This window comes from Poeciliopsis prolifica, unplaced genomic scaffold (genome assembly GCF_027474105.1).
Source record: "Poeciliopsis prolifica strain line A6 unplaced genomic scaffold, Auburn_PproV2 SCAFFOLD050, whole genome shotgun sequence".
NCBI classification, from domain to species: domain Eukaryota; kingdom Metazoa; phylum Chordata; class Actinopteri; order Cyprinodontiformes; family Poeciliidae; genus Poeciliopsis; species Poeciliopsis prolifica.
The window spans coordinates 3,649,696-3,673,913 of NW_026562425.1; the positions used below are offsets into that span (position 1 = coordinate 3,649,696).

Consider the following 24,218-nt stretch of genomic DNA (forward strand, 5'->3'; position numbering starts at 1 on the left):
AGATGATACATTTTTGCAAATTTTATGGTTGAATAACAGAACAGCAATAAGTATCCTTGTTGTTGAGCTTATGTGCCTATTTATTCAATAATTTAGCAGCTAAAAGGGTTTTGGAATTGAAAACGTTGCTTATTTTGTTAATATGAACTATAAACCCCTGCTTCATGTTTGTAACAGAAGGACCTGAAAGTCCCCAAAGCGCTGTTTGTTTTTGCACACAGAAACTAACAGTGAGGTCAGAGCGCTGCAGCAGTGCAGGAAGACTGGCACATCTGTGTTTCTGACTCACTGTTCCTCGTTTTGGTGTCGCTCTCTGGTCTGCAGGTGTCTGCATTGCAGAGATCGAGTGGTATGCAAATGCAGCTACTGAGACGTGAAGGCTGCTTTCAATGGATCAGTCGTTTATAGCCTGTTATGTTCAGACGTTTGTCCTCGTATCGCAGTCAGGAGTCATGCTGACATGTTCGGGGGTTTTATTTCTGTTTTCAGAGCCAGTTTGTCAGTGGCTGAGAGGACAAGGAAGAAGTTTGATTTAAGGATTCATCTGGTGGGAATAAATATGGGAAACTTTTAAAACTTAAAAAACTTTATTGTGTGGTAATAAAGATCCGTACATGCATACATATATAAATCCTGTAGTATGTTCGTTAATCTGTCATAAATTAATTTTTAACTTTATTTGTACCTAAAAACCAAAAACAATTCAGAATTCCTGAAATTGGAATCTGGTAAAATCTGGAATTTTGCCCTGGAAAAAAAATCAATGTGAATTCTGTAAATCATGAATGTCTTGACACCAGCAGAATGTGACAGACGCGCTATTTACTCTGACTAGAGTCTTCGTTAGGTCTTCTGGCTCTCTGCAGGAAATAAAAAGGTTTGTTTACAAGCTGATTGCAGCGGCGAAGACCAGACAAGCCGTCGCTCAGAGCTGTGACGAGGAAAAGCCATTGTGCTCTGGTTGTTTGTGACGTTATGTGTGTTTAACCTTTATTAATCCACAGAGGATTTGCAGAGTACATAATCTCCCATTTGAACAGTGTGCACCTTCACGTCTAAAGAGTCACATGGCGCTTATTCACACCTGACAAGCAGCTAGAGAGCAGACGCAGCGCCCGCGCAGCCTTTCTTCAGACAGAAAAAATACTCATTCCTCTCAGCGTTGAGCTTCTGAAGTGTAAAGCTAATCTTTGGAAAAAATTTAATAATAACCCATATATGTTGGGTAAAGCCTCTTTTTATGATCACATATTAAACTGAAGTGTTTAGTTTATTTTTGCCAGGTTTTGGAGATAAGCTATAGATTTTTTTCCTGTCTCCAGAATAAAACCGCTCAAAATCTAGCATAGGTAGTAGCCACTCTCTGGGCAGATTTGCTCTTGCTTTACCAGGGAAATGAATCAACAAAGCCTGTACATCTGAACCTCCAGGCTACTGTCGACCTGTAGTGAACCCATTTGGACTCAGAGCCTCGGCTTTTCGCACTGTGACTGTCTCTGTTCCCCTTTTTGGCTCACTGTTAGGATGAGCGGTGCTCTCCCCGCAGTCAGTAAAAGTGCAGATGTGGCACCAGAGAGTAAGGAAAAAAGCAAAAAGGGTCAAGACGGTTCAGGGAAGTTATGCACTAAGTAAATAAACAATGCTCAATGCTTGCTATGTGGAAGATAGAAAGGCTTATTTCCGCCTGGCGTTTTTTAAAAATTTCATCACATGAGACGCTTGTTTTGCTGTTGGAAGCTGTTTGTTAATCTGATCTACTGTTACAACATCGCTACGGCTCGCAGCACGTCGCAGATCAGCTGCTGCTCACTTTCATTGTTGCAACAACTTTTGATTTGTTGACATATTGCATCCACCGTTTACCACTATTTTATCAATCTACATCCACAGATTAAATTCCCTTTGGGACAAATAAAGTATTTTCAAATTAGATATATATATATTTTTTTAATTTAAACGAAACCACAGTTTTTCACCATTTTTAAGAACAAATCTATTCTTACACTCAAATAAAATTGACTTCAACTGAACATGAAAGTGGTAATCACAGTTCAGGCTGAAATTATCAATGTTCAATCATTATTGAAATAACCGTCAACTAATTTAGCAATTGACTAATTATTGATCAGAATATATCCCAACGGCAGATCTTTTATGTATTTTGGTGCTAATTGGTTCAGTGATTTATAAATCAACACTATTTCAAAGTCTGTGTTATAGTACTTTAGTTCAATTGCAACAGACTTACTCTAGTTATCTTTTAAGTCAGATATAAATAATTGGCATATTTTGCTGAGTCAAAAACACTCTCACTTTGCGCTCTAGTGTAAATAAGATACTCGTTGGTGAACTATTAAAAGAGGTACTCGGGTTAGCATACACTTCTGCTATTGGATATTTTCTAAACTCCTTGATTTAATGTTTTTTTTTTTTTTTTTTTGGTATCTTGTTAGTCTCAGCTGCACGCCCTGCGCAGGACCCTGTCCCAAAGTATGCATGGGTCTAAAGACGGTGGACTCTGTCACTGCCGCCCAGGCCTTGAGGGGCTGCACCGTCCTCAATGGGAGCCTGGTCATCAACCTGCGGGGAGGAAGTGAGTACCTGCGGTCCGTTTGGTTGTGTCGCATGGCTACACGTCAGCCAAAACAAAGAGGCTACGTCAAGAGCATCCAGTCAAGCAGCTAGAAAACAAAACATATTAAAGATACAGTTGATATTAAAACAAATGTGTTGTCCTTCCCCTTTTCTTTATGTCCAGTTACGGTTGAATAATTGTCTCTACTGCCACTAAAAACTCACTTTTCTTGCTTTAGGATTTGTTTCAATGTTTTTTTTGTTTTTTTTTCTAGACAACATTGCAGCTGAGCTGGAGGCCAGCCTGGGCCAGCTGGAGGAGATCACTGGTTACCTCACAGTTCGACGGTCCTACGCTCTCGTATCCCTCTCATTTTTCCGCAAACTCCGCCTCATTCGCGGAGAAGAACAGGAAATCGGGTAATTCTCCCTCGTCCTTAACTATTTCAGAGCCTCTTCCTGTAATTATGAGTTAAAAGTAGACAGCCTGACCTTTTCAGAATGTCTTTGTTTGTACTTTTGGTTTGACCTCTCAAAAAGAAAAACAAAGTTTAGTCCAGAAATTGTGGTGGATGTTTCTTATTTAAAGCGCTGCAGTCAGATATAGCCTTCAATGCTCACTGTGAGTTCATGCTCTGTTTTCCAGGAATTATTCATTTTACGCCCTGGATAACCAGAACCTGCGGCAGCTCTGGGATTGGTCCAAACACAAGCTGATCATCCTGCAGGGCCGCATGTTTTTCCACTACAACTCCAAGCTCTGCATGTCTGAGATCCGCAAGATGGAGGAGGTGACGGGAACCAAGGAGCGACGGGCCAATAATGAAATCGCCTCCAAGACCAACGGAGACCAGGCTTCATGTAAGGAACCGCAGTCTGCAGACGTGACTGTTGTATCAGACGACACACACTGACGCCTGGCACAGCTGTTATTGTTATAAAGGTCGCTTCCTGTCTTGTGTTTGTAGATAACTTCCTGGATACATTTACACTGATTTTGTTTTTCTAAGAAGAAGCAGCACAGTGGAAAACCGTGCAAAAGTATTCCTTTCCCTTGAACGTCTTTATTTATTAGCATGTTGTAAACTTCCCTAAATGTTTTGGGGATTTTATGTTACAGACCAGGAAGTCTTTCACCCAAGAAGATGAAAGATAATAAGACATGGTTCTCTTTTCATTTTTTTTCACTATTTTTTGTTATTTTGTTTTCTTCAGTTCTCATTCCACAGCCTATTTGCACATAACACTCTCTCTCTCTTCTGTCTCTATCTATTTTTTGTTTGTAAAAACAGAAATGAAGCTCGTAAAAAACAAATAAAATTCACACAGTATTGGACTATGACAAGTGTAGCATTGTTTGAAACTATAGACCAACATTGCAGTAGATTGATCAAGTTGATCTTGGTAATAGAATAAAAAGTAGAATCAAGTCACATCCTTTCTACATTTTTATTCTTCCTCATTTTGCAATAATATTCTCAATTATTTCTGGCATGTATGGTTTGAAGTCTTTCTCCCATTTACTCCAGTATTTGAAGAAATAGGTTTCATCTTCAAATTGGCTGTGCAGAGACGCCACCAAATATTATTACACCTACAATTTTGACCAAAAGTGGCAACAATCTGAAAATGTTTGGAGGTCATATCGGTGAAGTGCATGACTGATAGTTGTCAGGACAGATTTCTGCACTTAACTGTGAATCTCTGCGGCTTCCTCCAGAGTTGCCAAGAATCTCCTAGTTGCTTCGCTGTCCGTTTAGATAATCATGTGTTGGTAGTTTTGCAGTTTTGCCACCATCTTTTCCATTTTCTCTCTGTGAGTTGTTCAAACCTTGTGTTGTTATTTTATAACCTCAGGCTGCTGTAATTTTTGGGATTATACATGATTCTACCGAGAATAATCCCAATAAAATGTGCTGTTTTATGCTCGTCTTGTGGCAAAATTTGAAAATATTCACTCTGAAAGTTTAAGATTTTTGTTGTATCCCTTCTTAATGTTTCTTTTGTTTTATGTACTTATAAAAAAAAAAACACTATATATCTCAGTGAATTCAATTCCAGTCTGACAAATGATTGGACATAAAAAATCCCGGTCGTTTCTGTCCGTGAAAGAAGTTTTAGAGTTGCACCGTTGCGATGACGATTGCAGCAGGATTGTTGGTTCCAGCTGGGAGAGAAAAACGTAACAAAACACTCAATCAGCGCTGAAGCACAAAGTTTTGACAGTAATCCCTCCAAAGAAATGCCTTGCTTAAAGAAGGAGTTGTCTGTAAGAGGCTGACGGCTAACTCAGGTAAAAAATAAATCAGAAATGTTCTTTTCTCAGAGAGAATAACCAGGATAAATTGTCTGAAGAATGACATTTAGACAGGCTTCATCAGGTTGATGCTGTAGTAATCAAAACAGTATTTTTAATTTGTTCAGTCTTGATCGTCTTCTTTCAAATTTTTGCTTGTAGAAATTCTTAAACTTGGTTTCCATCTGACCTTTACTTGAACAACAAGGATCTCAGCTGTGAAGGTCACTAGGCTGGAGCAAATTTTTCCGCTCAGCTGCACATAGCAAGACATTTTCTTTTCTTTGTAGCGGCGATAAGAAGCTTTCTTACTGTTTTCTTAGAATATTGTCAAACATATGGATTTCTAAGAAGACAAAAAAAGAAATAATCTCTCTAAAAATTGACAGGAATGTTTTTATACTAAAATAAGTGGGGAAATAAGTAGGACTTCCCAAGGTATTGAAACATTTGTGCTGATTTTTTACTGCATTTCATTTTTTTTTACGTTTTCTAGAAGCCTTTGAAAGGCAGTTTAATCTAAATACTATAGCGCCAGTGTGAAAAAAAAAAATCTGCATCCTTATGATTTATGGAGATGGGAAAAAAATTATTGAAAATCTGCAGGTGACAAATGTCAAATAAATCTATAAACACAAATATTTTTGCTGCCATTTTCTGAGCAAATTGTTGTCCCACTTTGTTTTCCAGGTGAGAACCACGTGCTGAAGTTCACCCAGATCAAAACCATGAGCGATAAGATCATGATCAAGTGGGAACCGTTCTGGCCTCCGGACTTCAGAGACCTGCTGGGCTTCATGGTTCTCTACAAAGAAGCGTAAGTCCGCCTGGAGGCGGGAGCAGAACCAGACGGTGGTTATTTCAGATTCGTAGTGAAAGGGGAAAAAAAAGCTCAGCGTTGTGGAAACTCTGTCATTTCTAAAATCAGTTCTGATTCTTAAAACCCCCAAAATGTGGAAGTGAATAAACTTGTGTCCTTCCTTCCTGTTGTCTAATTTGGCTTTATCTTTTTCATTTTTACCTCTCATCCTCCTTTCCTTTGTTGTCTCCTTCCTTCCTTTCTTTCCCTCCAGTTCTTCCATCTTCCCTTCATTCCTATTTATTATTTTCCATCTTTGTGTTTCCTTCTTTCCTTCCTTCCACTTTTGTTTCTCCATGTTTAAACGATTGATATAATATTTTATATTTTTAAATAAATGCTAAAGCCTGGGGACTTTAAAAGTGCTTGGACTGCTTGAATTTCGATTATGTGTTTTGAGGGCTTGGTACCTGCTTGATTTTTGTATAAACTCCTTGAAAATGCTGGACATTCAAACACAATTTTGATCTTTGTAATCAAAATACAGGTTATCTTATATATTATACAATTTCTTTTGTTAAATTAGAGTTTTGTTCTTGGACCAGCCAGTCAGGTGAACCGGGTGTTTCAGAGAGAAATGTGTTTAAAAACATAAAACATAAAAATCCTCTTTTTATCCTCTTCCATAAATTCTTTTGATGACAACTGTCTTTTAATATATCCTCTATTTTATACAAATTGTACACCACTCAGCTCCCTTGAATAATATATAAAGTTTAACAACACAAGTCATCAGATGTTTTCTTCTGATTAATTCAATAACTGCTCACAAATTGCAGTAAAACATATTAAATCCCAGCCTCCTTCCCCATGTAAAACACTCACTGAGCTTCATTTTTATATTGTTTTTTTTTTGATGGGTGCAGCCCTTTTAAGAACGTAACGGAGTTTGACGGGCAGGACGCCTGCGGCTCAAACAGCTGGGTGATCGCTGACGTCGACCCGCCGCGCCGAGACAAAGACCAGGTCGAGCCGGGTCATCTCATCCTGCCGCTGAAGCCGTGGACGCAGTACGCCATCATGGTGAAAACGCAGCTCTCCGCGTCCGACGAGCATCAGGTCCACGGGGCCAAGAGCGATATCATCTACGTTCGCACAAATGCCACCAGTAAGACTCAAATAAATGGTTCTGATTGTTTTTCTTTCCTGTCTTGATGTAATTTTTGTGAGATAATTTTATACACCATCAAAACATCAAAAGTAGGTCTGAAACAATTAATCAAATTAATCGTGATCAATCGATTCCTGAAATAATCAACTAATTTAGTAATTGATTAACTATTAACTGGAGCATACCGACTCAAAAAGTAACAAATATATACATTTCCAAGGTTTCCACCCAGAAAACGTGCTAAGCCGTGTGTTTGGGGCGCTCAGCAGTCATTCATCCAGCGGCCCGCCGTGTTTTTAAGTTAAAAAAAATGTTTAACGTTGACAGAAAATTTTTAAATATCACTTAATAATTACATGTTGTTGGAAGATTAGATTGGAAGATTAATATCTGAACACAACAAAATGCAAACATTTTTAAAGAACTAAAATAAATAAGCAATGATGAGCCTGGTGGGGACACAAGTAAAGCCTGGTGCCCCGCCAGGCCCATAATATACATATTTAGCATTTTAAAGATAAAAAACACCATTGACTATAAATATGTTTTACAGAAATCTCTTGCAGTTGCGTACTTTTACTTTCACTTGGTTAAAACTGTGTAAACACACACACACAAAAAAAAAATCACCTATTTTTCTAATTATTAATATGTTAATCTAAAATACATCAATTAGATGAGCACTAAACTGGACTGATGTTGAATGAAGCAGAAAAGATTCTCACATGTTTATGCAGATGCATCGTTCGCTACAAATCATCACTAAAGGAACGCTGCTACTGGGATGTAGGCAATAAAATATTTTTCTTATTTAAAAATGAATTGAGTTATTAGTTTATTTGCATCTTTTGATATATTTCTAAAATTGTAGGTAATAAGCTTAAGTGGTTGAATAAAAATTTTAGTTGCAGGTCTAGTTTGATGAAATTCACAAACTGGTAGTTTGTTGCTTTAAAACAAAAATAAGACAAACAGGGAACAGGAAGCTGGATGGTTATTTTTGCCGCTGACCTGACAAGACTCCACCTCATGCAAGGTGTCTAACCAAACCTCGGTTCCTCTGTAACTTCATGTACCCTGCCACCCACTGAGCCTGCCTCGTGCAGCTCGGCCTAATTACAGACACTGTGACCTGTCTGACTGTCTTCCTTTGAGAAAAAATATATTTCCTTCCCTGCAAACCGCATCAAACATGACAGCAGTCGCTCGCACAAAACAAATCTCCAGCCGCGACGCCGCGGCCAGCCAGCCGTGCCGGGGGAGCGTTGTTTTGTGCCCGTTTGGCGACTGCTCCCGGTTCCTGGTCGCTGTCGCGTCTCACCAACATTCCTCATTGGAAGGGCAAAGCTGTCATTAAGTATAAGTTGGCGCTGATGAAACCTTGTCTGACAATGCGGTCAAACCAGCTCGTCGCATTGTCATGGAGGAACGTCAGAACACGGGGGCAGTAAATCTCAGAACATGTAGTGCTCAATCACACACACACACACACACACACACACACACACACACACACACACACACACACACACACACACACACTACATATTGCATAGTGCAGCTACACATGCTTCCCACATCATCTGTTAAGACTTTCAGGCTAAAATCATCTAAACTATAAATGTACAGCAGAGTAAAAACAGAGATTAGCAATTTAAAGTCTTTTGTATTTAATCCTACCAATAATCTCTCGTGTTTTAATCCCTCAGTTTTCATAAATCTCACACTGACTGAGCTTCTAGTCATGTGGAGCTTGTTGACAGTGATTGATGCAATAACCCAAGTCCTTAAAATGACCTTGAACTAAAAGAAAGTCAGTTCATAACTATGGCGGCAGCTTCACATAGGGGTAAAACACGTCCATTGTTTAGACGCTAATCTATCCACAATCCTTGAGTTTCTCTCATTTTGTCAGATTATAATCTCAAACTGGAATTTGATGTTATACCTCGACAATAACACAAAATCTTAATATATACAACCTCGAATTAAAATACTAGTCTCTCAACTCATTGACTTTGTTCCTCATAGTATGAAGGGTGGTGCTGTTTTGTAAATGTGACTGACCACAATAAAACCATGAACACATCAACTGGGGGAGTTTTGATTTATTTACAGAGACTGAAAGTGTAAATTCTAAGGTTTCCATTGATAGAAAACCAAAAAAGTTCTTTACTACAAGTATTTCGAGCACTAATAAAGTTTCAGGGCTATTTGTAAATTAGAGGCATAATAAAAGACACATAGACTTGTGTTGGCAAAAACATTCTCTTCCAGCTAGTACACAGCCCAACATAAATAGTTTTATTTTAGGTATTAAGATGCAGTTAGTCAGCGTGGGGCGCAGCGCTGTTCACCGACTCGCCAGCATCATGTCGCAGACCTACAGCTATGTATCCTAATAATGTCCAGAAACAAAAGTTCTGCAACTCCCCCTTAGAAACTTTCTCCCAGAATCTTCCAGCTTTCTCTTTAGTGACATGTTCTTAAGCCATTTATCCATTATTACGTTTAAACTCAATCCTTTGGTAAGCTAACGGTTGCACCGCACTTTGAGCTAACGTCATGACAAATAAACACGCGGGCCGCAGGTGGTTTTTCTCAAACCACAGTTTGATCTAAAGGGAAAGGAAACGGATCCATTGTTTTTCATTTTTAGAGATCAATCTGAAAAGTGTGGTGTACATTTGATGCCATCCCCTCTTTAGTCAATTATTGTAGAATCTCCAAATATTTTGCAAAGTTGTTCAAGCCTTATTCAGATTGGATGGAGGGCAGCAATTAAAAACCACGCCAGATTCTTTATTTGATTTTGGTCTGGACTTTGACTGGGCCATTTATCCAACAGCGAGCCTCCTACCAAAATTAGAGTTTTTCAACATTTACAGTTTTTTTTTTCTATTGCTTAACCCCATCTAAGTTACGTTGAGAAAAACCATTCCCATAGCATTATTCTGCCACCACCGAGTTTGAACTTCAACTCTGTGTCGGTAGGCAGACACCTCTGTGAAACTTAATTTAACTCACGCAGTAAAATTACACATGCCAAATAAGGGATTTGTTAAGAAAATTCTGTCTTTTATTTGGATTCATCTGAGTAAAAGGGGCAATTTTCAGACTTTTATTTGTAAAAGTAAAACAATTTAAAGCAGAGTACCATTTTCCTTCCACTTGTGGAATCGAGGCCTGCGGCCAAAAACCAAAGCAGTTGATGTCGCAAACATCAAACACTAAAAAGCAGTGCGGGGAGAACCTGAGCAGGCGGCGACGTGCCAGTAAGCGCTAAGTTATCGAGCAACAATCTGAAATACAAAGTGGATCGAAACTGCAATTTTCCACTCTTAATTTCTAAAACAAAGAACTGTGATGTATATCTAGATTTGTTCCAAATCTATGAAGTGGGTTATCTCTAAATTGTGAAAAAATGCATTTAGTGCATTTCCATTGCTACATTTTAGACCAGAAACCAGAAGCTTGGTAACAATACGTCCTTTTTTCTGAGCTAAATTTTTCAGCTACTATTGATAGAAGAAATTAGTTGAAAACTGGAGTAAAATCTCTTATAATTTATTTGTTGAAGTAAAACATTTAAATGATTTTGTACCCATTTTACAAACCAAAGTATTTTTTCCATTCTAGTCATAGTTTATGTTTAAGGAAATTAGATTGTGTGACTGCAATTAATTAAAAGTTGTTTTAGAATGATCAAGAGGCGTATTAGTCAACTGGTTCAAATGAGAATCAGAATCAAAATGAATGGAAATAGAAAATAAAGCCAGGCTTTTCAGCAAAATTACATGTTAGATTTGAGAATATTTCTGAACATTAACTCCAAATACTCAAAAAATAAATTGATGTGCAATTGTTTAGAAACGTGGGCATGAAAAGAAGAAGGACCCCTGAATTTTGTCCATAGCATACAAGACACAAAGTCTTTTTTAAATCCTAGTTGTCATTTTTTCTCTGTTGAGCATTAAATATCTTTCCTGGTTAACAGTTCTTTCCTCAATGTCTGTGCAGAACCCTCCGTACCACTGGACCCCATGTCTTCCTCCAATTCGTCGACTCAGATCATCCTGAAGTGGAAACCTCCCAACGATCCCAACGGGAACATCACCCACTACCTGGTCTTCTACCAGCGCCAGCCTGAGGCCAGCGAGCTCTACAAGTTTGACTACTGCCAGAAAGGTGGGAAGGTTTCTGGCCTTCTGGGGGAGGGTTTTACGACTTTGCATAATGGCTAATGTCACTTCAGAGATTTTTAGTACTTTTTCCAGTGATATATGTTACTGGATGGGCCGTCAATTCACTTATTGTGCAGCAAAGATGCGCCGATGCTAGGCATCCAGTTCTGAATACTGATGACTGTTGGGAAAATGACACAATCATGTAAAGAATCTAAATTAATGCAATGTTTTGCTATTGTTTGCCCAAAAGTATCACATTTCACAGGCGAATAAGAACATTTATATACAGTATATAGTGGTGAATAGGTTAGTTATGCTCGCTTGGCATGTACTTGTGCTACACAGTTTGTTTCAGTTCAGTTAAAACTAAAAAAATGCGACCCAAAACATCTACTTTCTTACTCAAATAGATCATCAGTGGAGCAGGTGTTTAAACTAATCAATCACTGCTCGTGTTCAGACAGTCAATTATTGTCTGAATCTAAAGTTTCTTATTGTTTATGGATCATTTTTGCGTGGAAATGTTTTTCAGGGTTTTTTTTCATACACTTTGATGTAATCTCCACTCTGTCAGCTAGTGGAACTGCTGTCAGACGGTTTCCATGTTTAGCAGGAAGCCGATACAGAGAGCGAAAGAAAAGAAGAATAAGAGTAGTTTTGAGTTTTTAATTTTGAGTTATTGCAGTTATTTTCCTTTTGTGGTGGTGTACTGTAGCTGTAAGAGTTTCATAAATTACCAAAACTGCATTAATGTTCATGACAATCATCAAATAGGGTAACATTTCAGAAATAAAATATAGGATCAATTAAGTAAAATTTTAACTCTTGTTTTCTGCAGTGGCAACTATGTAAAATTAAATTATTGTCCAATATAAGAGACAGAAATGACAGAAATTAAACTGTTTATGCATACATGTTTTACTTATTGAAACATTGATCATTTTCTTAGCTTTAATTTAAGTGATATTTTATACAAATAGGATAAAAAAAAGAAAGGTGCTACAACCAATTTGTGACAGATTCCAATTTTTCCCAAATCAGATCTTTGAGGTTTAATGATTTGGCTGAATGCACAGTAACAGCACCTGCAGGATCCTGTGGCCAGGAGCTAATAATTGATGTCCAATCCAGCAATATGTATTGATGATGACTACACTGACTACACAAGTCAGACTTTCAGAATCCCTGATAGAGACTTAATTGCAGATGAATAGAAGCTATTATTTTACATTATCATATGATCTCTAAAAATGTTTTCCTTCTTTGAGGCCTCCATTTGAGAAAAGATCTTGTATTTGATGTGGAAAAAGATTGTGCTACTGAAGCAGCACTTTTCTGAAACAAATTGAGAAGCATCTCTACTTCTTTTTATGAGCTCTTTCTCCTTTTCGTGAACGTAATCTGGAAATGAAACTTCAGACCGTCCAGACCCTCGTTTGGCTCTGGCTCAGGTTCAAACGGAGTTCAAACATTTATTTTGGTTCAATTATTCTGAGCCGAGCTCGGCTCACGTCAGCCGTCAGCGCCGATCTGCACTCGCACATCGATTCTATAAGGCCTGCATGTTTATAGAGATTGGAGTCTGCAGGGAGGTCCTGTCAGGGTTAATTTATCTCCGCTGCAGAGGTTGACAATGACAGACAATCCCTGCAGGAGTGTGTGGATATAGCGAATATGCTGTTTATTTCACCTGCCATGTCTCTCTTTGTTCCCTGCTCCGCATGTCTGCCTGCCACCAGGAATGAAGCTGCCGTCACGGGTGCCCACTCAGGTGGACAGTGACGAGGAGCAGAAGTGGAACCAGACGGAGGATAAGGGCCAGGGGAAGAAATGTTGTGCCTGCCCAAAAACGGACAAGGAGCTCAAGAAGGAGAAAGAAGACTCGGAGTACAGGAAGACCTTTGAAAACTACCTTCACAATGAAGTTTTCGAGGTCAAGTAAGTCAAAAGGCTGGTTTTCATTTTTTAAGATCATCAGATACGTATGTTTGTACCTTTAGTGAAATTTAATAACGACATTCTAGCGCTGCAGTAAATCACAGCTTCACTCGGTAAGCTTGAAATGTAAAAACGCACATTTTCTCAATGACTCAAATCAAATGTCAGAGTTTTTATGTGCAGAAAGAAGTCATTTTGTAATTTAGACGTAATTTAGAAACATTAACTACAAACAGGTTGTTCTTCGAAGGAATAATAACTTAACGATGCAATAAGTAGCTAGATACTACCTTGGTTTTGTACAAATGTCCATGGCAGTGTTTGTGTTTATTTTTGTAAGAATTTTTTGGTGCTGCTGCGTTTTATTTGACAGTTTTCTGACAGCAGTGGGGAAAAGACATGCAGCAAAGGAAATGTAGGCGGGATTTAAACTCAGAATTGAGATCTATAGCCTCTGTTACGAGGCATTCAAGTTTTCTCTCTTTGCTCATCTTTTCACTTGCGTTTCCAATTCTGCATTGTTGACCGCAGAACAAGACCGGGTTAGGTTTTAAATTAATCAATATAAATGCGTTAAACATTTCAGACTAATCGCATGTGTTAAAATGGACAGCCCCAGCTTTTTTAAAATCTAAACACGTCTGCTTTTTTTAGACGTCCGAGACAGAAGCGCTCTGTGATGGGCATCGCCAACAGGACGCAGCCCTTCCTCACCACCGCCGCCAGCCCGCCAGGGAGCACCAGGGTCCCCAACGACGAGGACGAGAACAAGGAATACCCAAAGATCATGGTGGTTGTCCACGCCAAGGAGTCCACGGTCATTTCCAACTTGCGACACTTCACCAGCTACCAGATTGAGGTCCACGCCTGCAACGACCCCACTGACCAGAGCCGCTGCAGCATGGCGGCGTACGTCAGCGCCCGCACCATGCCCGAAGGTAAAACACCTCCAAATGAAAAAGAAAGCTTTTGATTAGGGTTGCAACTAGCGATTATTTTAGTTATCAATTATTCTGATGGAAATTTTTCATATGTGGAATATTAGAAATACATCAAAAGATGCAAATAATCAATTCAAACCCTTTTTTAATAAACATTTTATTGCCTAAAATGCAACAAAATAACATCGCTTTAGTAAAATGATTGAATTTGTTGAAATATGTGATTCTGAAAGATTTTGTTCCCCACAGATAAAGCTGATAACATCTTGGGTGAAATCACTCATAAAGTGATAGAAAACGCAGTGCACCTATACTGGAAGGAGCCTGCAGCACCAAACGGCATCATCATCCTGTATGAGGTGAACTACAAGAGAGTCGGAGACGCCGAGGTAAAGACTTACTTATTTTACGTATTTCCTCCAACACAGAGCAGACTGGCTTATTCGAACAGCAACTTTCAACAAATTTATAAGCAACAAATTAACTCCATTCACAGAGCGCAGCAGTGTGGAGAGGCCATGTCTACGTGACTTATTTCAAAATTTGCCTGATGGTAGTTTAATGAGAACTAATGGGCGAGTAATTTTAGTGCTGTGCTGTGTTTTAGTAGCCATGGAAACAAAGGGAAAAAACATAAGCTTCATCTCAGGGATAGATGCCTGTTGTTTCTGTCAAAAACATGTTTTTGTAGCCACACGTTGTTTTTCTACTGGGGAAAGCACAATATGAAGATTTAAAGCGTAAAATATTGACATAAAAGTCAGAATAAACATTTAAAAATTCAGAAGAAATAAAAAAATAACTGTCAATTTTCCAAAACCTCCTTGCAGGAGCTGCCCCACTGCGTGTCCAGAAGCATGTACAAAACGTCCGGCGGCTGCAAGCTGAGCGTGATGCATCCTGGGAATTACTCGGTCAGGATCCGAGCCACGTCGCTGGCTGGAAACGGGTCGTGGACCAAGCCCTCGTACTTCTACGTCCAGCATCCGAGTAAGTGTCTGTGGAAGAAAAAATTTCATAAAAAACTACCAGAGGAGACGAGGGACAAAAAGTACAGCTGCATTCAAAATAGGAGCAGCGTGTTTTAAAAAGTGAGAGTAAAGCTCACATTTCTTACAGTGTCACTCTGAATTTTCTTATCCAAAGTGAAACATGAAGAAAATATTTATTGAATGAATCACTTATCACCATACAGAGAGAGAATCTGCTTTTTTCTTTATAAACTGAAATATTTACTCCATAAACTAAAAACATGCTTGAACATTTTACTCTACTGAAACATTTGAAGGGTTTTTCCTCTTCAGAACAAGGTCATGTGACCAAAAAAACATCTAAAAAAAAGACTAAATCAAATGCAGTTTAGTCATTAAAATACTTAGAAATATTTTAATGAAGAGAACTCTAAAAAGATGTAGAATATCTCCTGGATATTGTTTGAAGTTTGAACTGGGATCAATAATAAATCTTTTTTTTTTTTTTTATGCGATTTACTGAATCTTTTTTTTTTTTTTTTTTTTATTTTGCTCTCTCAAATTCAGATCGTTGAAGATAATTACCAAATTTAGATACAAATTGAAAAACTAAACTTAAAAAGTGCTGTTTTCTTACATTTCCTAAGATGATGGAACACCTGTTCAATTAAATTCTTCTAAAATCAGAGCTTCACTAAACAGTTACCAGCAAAAAACTTCAAAATGTCGACAAAAATGATTGCTGTTGTGTCCATCCAGGCATGGCTCATGTATAATTAGCAGCCTGGGAATCGTGTCTTTTTCTTTCCACCTGAAATGTGACGGTGTGTTTTGAACAGGCGGCCCTCTCGACGTCTTCAAGATTGTCATCGGGCCGCTCATCTGCTTCCTCCTGCTGGTATTTCTGGGCGGGGCAGGATTCGTCGTGTTCAGGAAGAAGTGCGCAGCTCTCACATTCCTTTCAGACTTTTATGTCTTTTAATCGCTTTGTCATCTGAAGGTGTTTGTCCGCTTCCTTCCAGTCAAACCCAAGGACCAAGCGGACCCATTTACGCCTCTTCAAACCCAGAGTACCTCAGCGCTAATGACGGTGAGCAGGCACAGGGATGTTAGTGCCTCATTCAGTGAATCCTGTTTAAATGGAGCTGAAATAATCAACAGCATTAGCTGCTTGTGTTTCCTAAAGAGTTTCACTTCAACAAAGGTGCTGATTCATAGACTAGTTAAAGAAAAACAACCATTCGGCTAAATTAATAACAATGCATGGCCAAAAATAATAATAAAAAAAAGTCACCCACTGGATTTAATCAATAGTTACTGCCTGGCAACAAGTTATTTAATGACGCAGTGAGTGGTTGTTATTCCTTAAACAGCCGTGTGTGACATTTCCAGTTGTGATGGAAAAGATTTTGAAAGGTCAAATCATTTTCATCAAGCAGAGAAAACACCAAGTATTTGATTTAAACTTTGTTTTATGTAAAATGACAACAAAAATGTAAAAAAAAAAAAAACCTCAACCATTAACTTCAAGGTCCTTGAAGAACAAACTATTCAACTAATAGTATTTGTATTTAACTTTATTGTTTGATCAATTTTCTGTCAGATTCTTCAAGAGGCATTTAAACGTTTCATTGTCAGCGGAAATTTCCAGATGTTTCCTGTTTGCAAATCATCTTAAGTTGATTTCATTTGTTTACATTTTTTGATGTTGGCGCAGAACATCATTGCCAGTCAGTAACTTGCAGAACTATTTGCTCAGTTTTATCTGTTAAATGGTTAACACGAACTCGAGCCATCAAAGCATCTGAACACCAATAAATCAAACCGAAGCGACTGCTTCATACGACACATCAGAGAATTTGACATTAATTGTGTTCATAAAAAACTTGGGAGATGCTCTGGTCCGGCTTGTTCTAACCTGCCTTCCAGTATTCCCCTGAAACTGAAGGCTGTAAAACCTGAAATGTGTTTGCAGTGTACGAGGAGGATGAGTGGGAGGTCCCGCGTGAGAAGATCGCCATCTTGAGGGAGCTGGGCCAGGGCTCCTTCGGCATGGTGTACGAGGGCATCGCTAAGGATATCGTGAAGGGCGAGGGCGAAACGCACGTGGCGGTGAAGACAGTGAACGAGTCAGCCAGCCTGAGGGAGAGGATCGAGTTTCTGAACGAGGCGTCGGTCATGAAAGCCTTCAGCTGCCACCATGTGGTAAATAAACTGATACGCCAGTTTACTTACAAAGTCTTACAATGAGTTATTTAAAATTAAGACCTTAAATGACTCATCTTCAAATTTTGCTTGTTTTTGTACTTTCATTTTGGTTTCTACTGCTTCTAAAAATCTTCTGCTTCTAAAAGTCCTGATAAAAATGATCTTTTGGTGTCTGGAAAAAGAGCTGTTTCAAAACCCCCCAGAATGCACCAAATCACATAGCAACTCAAAATGAGCTCCAGTACATTTAGTCAGCTGTTTTTAACCACTTTATATGCTCTACAATGGCCACTGGAAAAGGCAAGTAAAGGTTTCCCCCAGATGACGAACTAAACCCAGTGGTAGCGGTGCTAAGGAAGTGCACCAGTCGACCCACTGTGTTTTTGTGCTAAAAAAAGGCTAAAAATTGAGAAATCTGAGAAATAAAACATCAATAACAAAAACAAATATAGCTGTGCACTAAATGAAACTAGCTTTTCTGTAGGTGTTGTATGTATAATCAAATTCCATTATCTTTTTTAAATATAAAGAATGTTGTATTACATATAAAACTAGAGTAACACAATTTGCTTTACTGATGTATTAAAGTAAAATAACGTTTATGGGCTCAAGTAAAGCCTGGTTGTCTGCTAGGCTTATAATACACTGTGGAAAATCCTGCAAGTGTTTTGTTGTTGACAAAAGAATGCAGAAACCAGTTGCTGCATTGAAGGTTGGTTGTGCAGGAGGCTCTACTTCTGCTTTTCAAAATTGCACGGTTGTGTAATTGCACATTGTTTGCAGCCATTTTCACATGTATGTATAAATATTGTGGACAGCAGCAGGTCATCTGGATTTAAAGTGGCAAGACGCCTTAAAGCCGCTCATTCTGTAAGAAATTCAAAACCAACAGATTTAATTAGCCTAAAATCTCATTAACTAAGAATAATTTTGTGCAAAAAAAAATGAATATCTCTTTCATAGCCCATATTCATTATGGTCTTAAAATGTATTAAAAGTAGTATTTAAGATGAGAGCTATGTCATATGAAGTTATAATGTAATAAATAAATAATGCTGTTTCTTCTCAGGTCCGCTTGATGGGCGTTGTGTCGAAGGGCCAGCCGACGCTGGTGGTGATGGAGCTGATGACCCACGGAGACCTGAAGAGCTACCTGCGCTCTCTGCGTCCTGATGCTGAGGTAGCACATCTTGGTTTCACTCGCTAGTTTAGTTTCTTCCTCTCACTTCTGCATTTTTGTGGAAAAAATGCACAACCGGTCCCAGCCCGGGTTGTACAAATTCAAATTTCTGACAGTTCTTTTTATTTTTAGCCCCGAATGAAAATGTTACTTCTAAAGACAAGAATGTGAGTTGGAGAATGTACTGATGAAAATCTCTGAACTAAGAGACCTTTTTAATTAAGAATTCAGACAATAAAGACACTTTGTCTGTTTCACTCACTAATCAAATTTTTGGCTTTGGAAGATTTAATATTTTAACTTCATGTGTTGTCAGCACATCCAGTGCCGCCATCTTGTTGACAAGCATCTTTTACACCTTCTATTTATTTGGGCTTTTGAGAATATAATATTTTCTTTTTAATGAAATGAGAAGAAAGTCATAATATTTTAAGAGTGAAGTCATATTAGGAGAATGAAGTAGCAATTTTATGAGAACTCGAACACAAAAAGATAAAAAAATATGAAGAGTGGAATGTTAAGCATCTAGTGAAGTTCTACTATTGGTTTCACAGATAAGGAAACGCGTCATATATTAACACGTCAGCATCAAATTATTACCAGTAGCTGGACTTTGAAACGATTGTTCAAACGACTGAGGCTGTTTCGAAGAAAGAGCCACATGGACTGAGCCGGTTACGTCAGATCCTGATAACTCAAAAGATTTTTTCTCATTTAAACTACTTTTTTTTTGTCCTCTTAATTTGATTTGTACCACTGGAAAAATTCTGTCTTTTTTCTTATAATAAAAGTAAAACTCAAAGAAAAGATAATTGAATGAAAAGCCACTTTTTAAAGAGTAATTTTTTAGATAGAAAAGCAAGAAGAAAAAAACTGTTAAGATTGGAAGTCAGATCTGGTATGTGAGATTTTATTTTTAACATTTTGTACCTATTTGTTGTGATGTTGATACATCATTGTGTGTCTGTCTTCCTCTTCTGTCCCAGTGTTTTGTTTTCAGGCACTATTTTTGAAAAAATTGCGTTCTTTGGGTTTAGCTTAGTTTTTCATTTTAGCGTTCTCTCTGTCTGCAGCATCGTGAAAGATTGCGCAGAGAAACACAAGATTATTTCCACAGATTTTGCAAAAACATTTGCATTGGATGTTTTAATATCTGTATTTAAATTTGAGTATGTAAATGTACAGTGTAATGTTTAAGGAAACTATGGTTTAATGTCTGTAAACAGACTCATCGGACAGGGCAGAGGACTGAGGGATGTTGACAGATTTAAACAGTTACCTCTGACGCTAGCTGAGAGCATTTCAGGGAAACAGGCCAGTTTGCAGCAGATCATATGTTTAAAATCATGTCTCCTGTCCCTCAGAATAACCCTGGGCGTCCACCTCCCACTCTGAAAGAGATGATCCAAATGGCCGCCGAGATCGCAGACGGCATGGCTTACCTCAACGCCAAGAAGTTTGTCCACAGAGACCTGGCAGCCAGAAACTGCATGGTGGCTCACGATTTCACAGTCAAGATAGGAGGTACGTTTTGCTTGGAGGCTGTTGGTTTAGCAATAAAAGCTTTCTGATGTCGCCCCCTGGTGGCAGCATGAAGAGACACATTCTTATGATATCTGTGAAAAATGTACTTTCTTAATTATGCCTGTACAAGATACATAAAATGGAGATGTATTGTAAATTAAAAGATAAATAGATGGTTTTCACACGTCTACAGGTTTAATTTTTTATCCATTCTTCTTTGCAATGTCGCTAAAGCTCATTGAGCTCATTGTTTCTTGAAGACGTTTCATTTCTCATTCATAAACATTTTGAAACTTATCAGTCTTCCGGAGGCCTTTAAAGAACCACTGTCTTTAAACTAGGAGCCATATTTGCCTTCAGTGTAGCTAAATAACACTTAATTAAACTTAAATATTTTCATAAACCTCTACTTTGGGAAATTTACTGGCATATTAAAGAGCTTTGTTTAATTTATGTATTTAGATTTTAAAATAAAGAAGTATAATATAAAATGTTTGCAGGAAAGGAGGCGAATACATTTCCTTCTGTGGGGTGGTGAAATATGTGGAAAATGGAAAAAAAAGACATAATAGTTTCCAACTTTATGCCAAAAAATATATCTCTACAACAACATTAATGATATTTTGTTGTGTGAAATCTACTTATTATATTAAATAAAAGCATAAACCATCGATTGTTGCAAGATTTATATTTAAAACAGTTGATTCTTTAACATTTATGAGAGCTACATGTCACAAACGCCTAGCCCAGCATGTAAAATTCAAATTAAATACTGCAAAGTTTTTAACATGAGGAAAATGTGAACCGTTTCAGTGACAGTGGGTCATTATTTAGGTTGCAGTTTGCAGCACAACTGAACCGTTAGTTTTCAGGTCTTTTTTCCACTTGTTGTTGTGTCATAATGTTTCACACTCAACCTTTTAGGGTCATAAACGCCACAGAATGTGTCCCAATTCTTGACTAATTCAACAACCTGCTTGTGTCAGCATTGGGTTGTACAACAATGTTATTGTGCTTTAGAAACAGGACAAAAACTCTGCTCCTCTGAGAGCAGTTAATGATTCCTGGCACTGACATTAAGAAGACTGATGTTGGATGATTGTGTTTTTTTCTTCATTTCGGAGCTTTTTGAAATTTGTTCACTGGTTCAAAATGTGAAAAATAAAAATAAAAAAAATACATGGCCTGAAAAGCTCCTGTCACAATTAACAGTCGACTCCTTCTGTTATGCAAAGTTCATATTTTGCATGTTTTTGTTCTTCCTTTTGGGTCTCTACTGCTTCTAGAAACAGACCAGCTGGTTTGTTGGGGGGTCTTTCTGGAAAAAAAGTTAATATTTTTTGGTGTCTGGAAAAGGAGCCACTTCAAAAACTCACATTCAACATTCACATTCTGCTCTTACCTAGCAACCTGTGGACCCTGTGCCATTGCCTAGCAAAACACTTCCAGCACGTTTGTACAGCTGTACAATGGCTGCTGGAAGTGTTTTGTTGTTAACCTACCACCCAGAAACCACTTTCTGCAATCTTGTTGTTTTACTTCTGTTTTTCAAACATGTATGGTGGTACAATTGCAAGAACAATTTTGAGCCAAAAACATAATGAATATGTTTTGTATAGACCATAGACCAATCCTAATCTGTTCAAGGAAGCCTGATAGGTTGCCTATAAGAAGTAGATAAAACAGACCAGTCATACTCAGAAAATATTTCAATCTTAAAAAGATCTCTGGATCCTTCTAGCTTAATTTCTGAATCTTACAATCACGTTTTGTTCCCAGACTTCGGCATGACGAGGGACATCTATGAGACGGATTACTACCGGAAAGGAGGGAAGGGCCTCCTGCCCGTCAGGTGGATGGCACCGGAGTCTCTGAAGGACGGCGTCTTCACTGCCCATTCAGACTGCTGGTAAGTAAAAACAGATTATTCTTCAACATTTCACCAAGAACAACCCAACCAGACCAGAAAACCAACCAGTAAGCTTTCTTTTCTTTGTTGGTATTCACCAGCTCCCGCTCCGTTTTCTCAGTGTCTTTACTGGTGGATTTATTAGTCTGTCAAATGTCTAATCAGCTGATCTCTATGGTCACTAGGTCGTTTGGGGTCGTGCTGTGGGAAATCAGCACCCTGGCCGAGCAGCCGTACCAGGGCCTGTCCAATGAGCAGGTCCTCAAGTTCGTGATGGACGGAGGCTTCCTGGACCGGCCAGACAACTGCGCAGACAGACTGTAAGCACACACACAAAACCTGTTTGTCTCTATAATGATAATATATAAACATTAAGGAAAGGTAGCTATTTTTATATTGCATTTATTTATGTGTGAAGAAGACCAGGTTTGTTCTGCTTATATAGAGTAAAGTAGGTGCCAATAACAATTTTCAGTCTGGAGTATCAAATGTAAGGCTGAAACAATTAATGAGTTACTGAAATAATCTTCAACTAATTTAGCTGCCAATTAATTAACAGGAGTGTCCACACTCCAAAATGTTATTTTCTGAATAAACAACATACTCAGAGCAGTAGTTAAGCTCTATACACATTTTGCATTTTAGCTTAAATGCAAAATCTTAAATTTACAAAAATATTTATCTGTAAATATTTTCCACTTATATTAGTATTTTTAACTGCATCCTTTTAATCCATCCTTTACTACAAATGATCAAGTGTCCACTAAGGGACTCCATCTCGTCCCACAGACACAACCTGATGCAGATGTGCTGGCAGTACAACCCGAAGATGCGTCCGACCTTCCAGGAGATCATCGAGATGCTGAAGGACGACCTGCACCCCTCGTTCCGGGAAGTCTCCTTCTTCTACAGCGAGGACAACAAGCTGCCAGAGAGCGAGGACTTCGACCTGGACATGGAGAACATGGAGAGCATCCCCCTGGACCCGTCGTCGTACTCCCAGAGGGAGCAGTGCTCGGACAGGGACGAGGCGTCCTCTGTGGGCCTGCGGGGCAGCTACGAGGAACACCACATCCCCTTCACGCACATGAACGGGGGCAAAACCAATGGACGGATACTAGCGCTGCCGCGGTCCAGCCCGTCCTAACACATCCCTCAATACCACGTCCATGCTACAGAATAAATCTATTTTTGTTCTCATTTTATATATATATGTATAATATATATATAATATATATATATATATATATATATATATATATATATATATATATATAGATAGATCACACTTTGATCACTTTGTCCTCAGAAACCCCTCAACACACATCTCAGGACTTTATTTTTTTCTCCAGATGCCACAAACACACACTACAGCGAGTCCACGCACGGACGCCACAAGACACTTTTTGTATTTAAAGACGAACCTCTTGCTTCTCCGTTGTTCAAGATTGTACTTTATATACTGTACATAGATATATATATATTGCCAATGTTGTGCTAGACTGGGTGGATTTTGGATTCAACTGTGAAACAAACTCTTGACAAACAAGAAGGCTGCTAAACCCACTGGCCCTCCTTTTCGTCCAGGCCGCGTCCCTCATCCCCCCTCAGTCTGTCCCCCAGGTCGCTTCGTTTCGGGGAATAAAAAGTGCCCTTCTCTTTTTGTCTGTGGCCTACATCGGTCGTCATGGAACTGAGTCTTTGAATGCATGCGGATGATGAACTGAAAATGAAACAAAAGAGACTGCTGGATGGTCCAAAAGATGATCCATCCTGGAACAAACTGATCCACTGGAGAAGCTGGCTGAAGTGGCTTACCTCCTCACACTGCAGTATTCCAAAAATGGCACACATGATTAAAAACACAGGACTTCTTTTGGGTTCTGTTTTGTTTTTTATTTATTTACATGTCTTTTATTTCTGTTTCCCTCCTTTTTTTCCTCTCTCATGTATTTGAGTTTTCACATCTACAGCTGAAGGATAATAAAACTGTTTTCAGAGACATGTTGGAAAACAGGTTCGTCAGGTTTAACAAATACCTGCTTTGTTGGTATATTTTAGTGGGTATAGAAGTTAAGAAATATATATATATATATAAATCTTATATTGATGTTTTTGTACATAGTTATGTTGTCATTCTTGAGGTATTTCCGGATAGATAATGTTTATACATGTTAGTCTCTTATGTTTTTTGTTTTTTTTTTCTAATCCAGAAAGTCATTTACTAATTAGCTTTTTTTTCTGACTTGAGCTCAACCAACAGCACTTGGTCTTTTTACAGTGCGATACCCAGGAGGAGTGTTTAACGTCTCCAGCTTTAAAATGTCTGCCCATCTTATCAAGATCAAAATAAAAATTGTGCTGGAAATAATGCAGCAAGGTGCATTTGTGACAAATGTGCATTTTTTTTCTTCTTTGCCTACCTGTTGAGACTTTTAGAGTTAATTTTCTACACTGCTTTTTACAATATGTGCGTGATTGGCTGGTTTTACCTCTTTACTTCAAGGTTTCCCCTAAAAA

At 38.4% G+C, this 24,218-nt stretch overlaps 1 protein-coding gene across 1 annotated transcript in view; it reads left to right on the top strand.

The window, feature by feature from the left end:
* insra (insulin receptor a) overlaps positions 1 to 22,906 on the top strand; it is a 56,049-nt gene extending 33,143 nt beyond the window's left edge. The window contains exons 4-21 of the mRNA XM_055058203.1: positions 2,454 to 2,593; positions 2,850 to 2,994; positions 3,221 to 3,435; positions 5,561 to 5,687; positions 6,596 to 6,837; positions 10,861 to 11,028; positions 12,767 to 12,965; positions 13,620 to 13,903; positions 14,156 to 14,295; positions 14,737 to 14,896; positions 15,717 to 15,816; positions 15,900 to 15,967; positions 16,853 to 17,082; positions 18,155 to 18,265; positions 19,630 to 19,789; positions 21,569 to 21,698; positions 21,884 to 22,018; positions 22,488 to 22,906. Coding sequence (XP_054914178.1) covers positions 2,454 to 2,593; positions 2,850 to 2,994; positions 3,221 to 3,435; positions 5,561 to 5,687; positions 6,596 to 6,837; positions 10,861 to 11,028; positions 12,767 to 12,965; positions 13,620 to 13,903; positions 14,156 to 14,295; positions 14,737 to 14,896; positions 15,717 to 15,816; positions 15,900 to 15,967; positions 16,853 to 17,082; positions 18,155 to 18,265; positions 19,630 to 19,789; positions 21,569 to 21,698; positions 21,884 to 22,018; positions 22,488 to 22,845 — 3,112 coding nt within the window. The 3' untranslated portion in view covers positions 22,846 to 22,906. The remainder of the gene's footprint in view (positions 1 to 2,453; positions 2,594 to 2,849; positions 2,995 to 3,220; positions 3,436 to 5,560; positions 5,688 to 6,595; positions 6,838 to 10,860; positions 11,029 to 12,766; positions 12,966 to 13,619; positions 13,904 to 14,155; positions 14,296 to 14,736; positions 14,897 to 15,716; positions 15,817 to 15,899; positions 15,968 to 16,852; positions 17,083 to 18,154; positions 18,266 to 19,629; positions 19,790 to 21,568; positions 21,699 to 21,883; positions 22,019 to 22,487) is intronic.
* Positions 22,907 to 24,218: the final 1,312 nt, after the last annotated feature.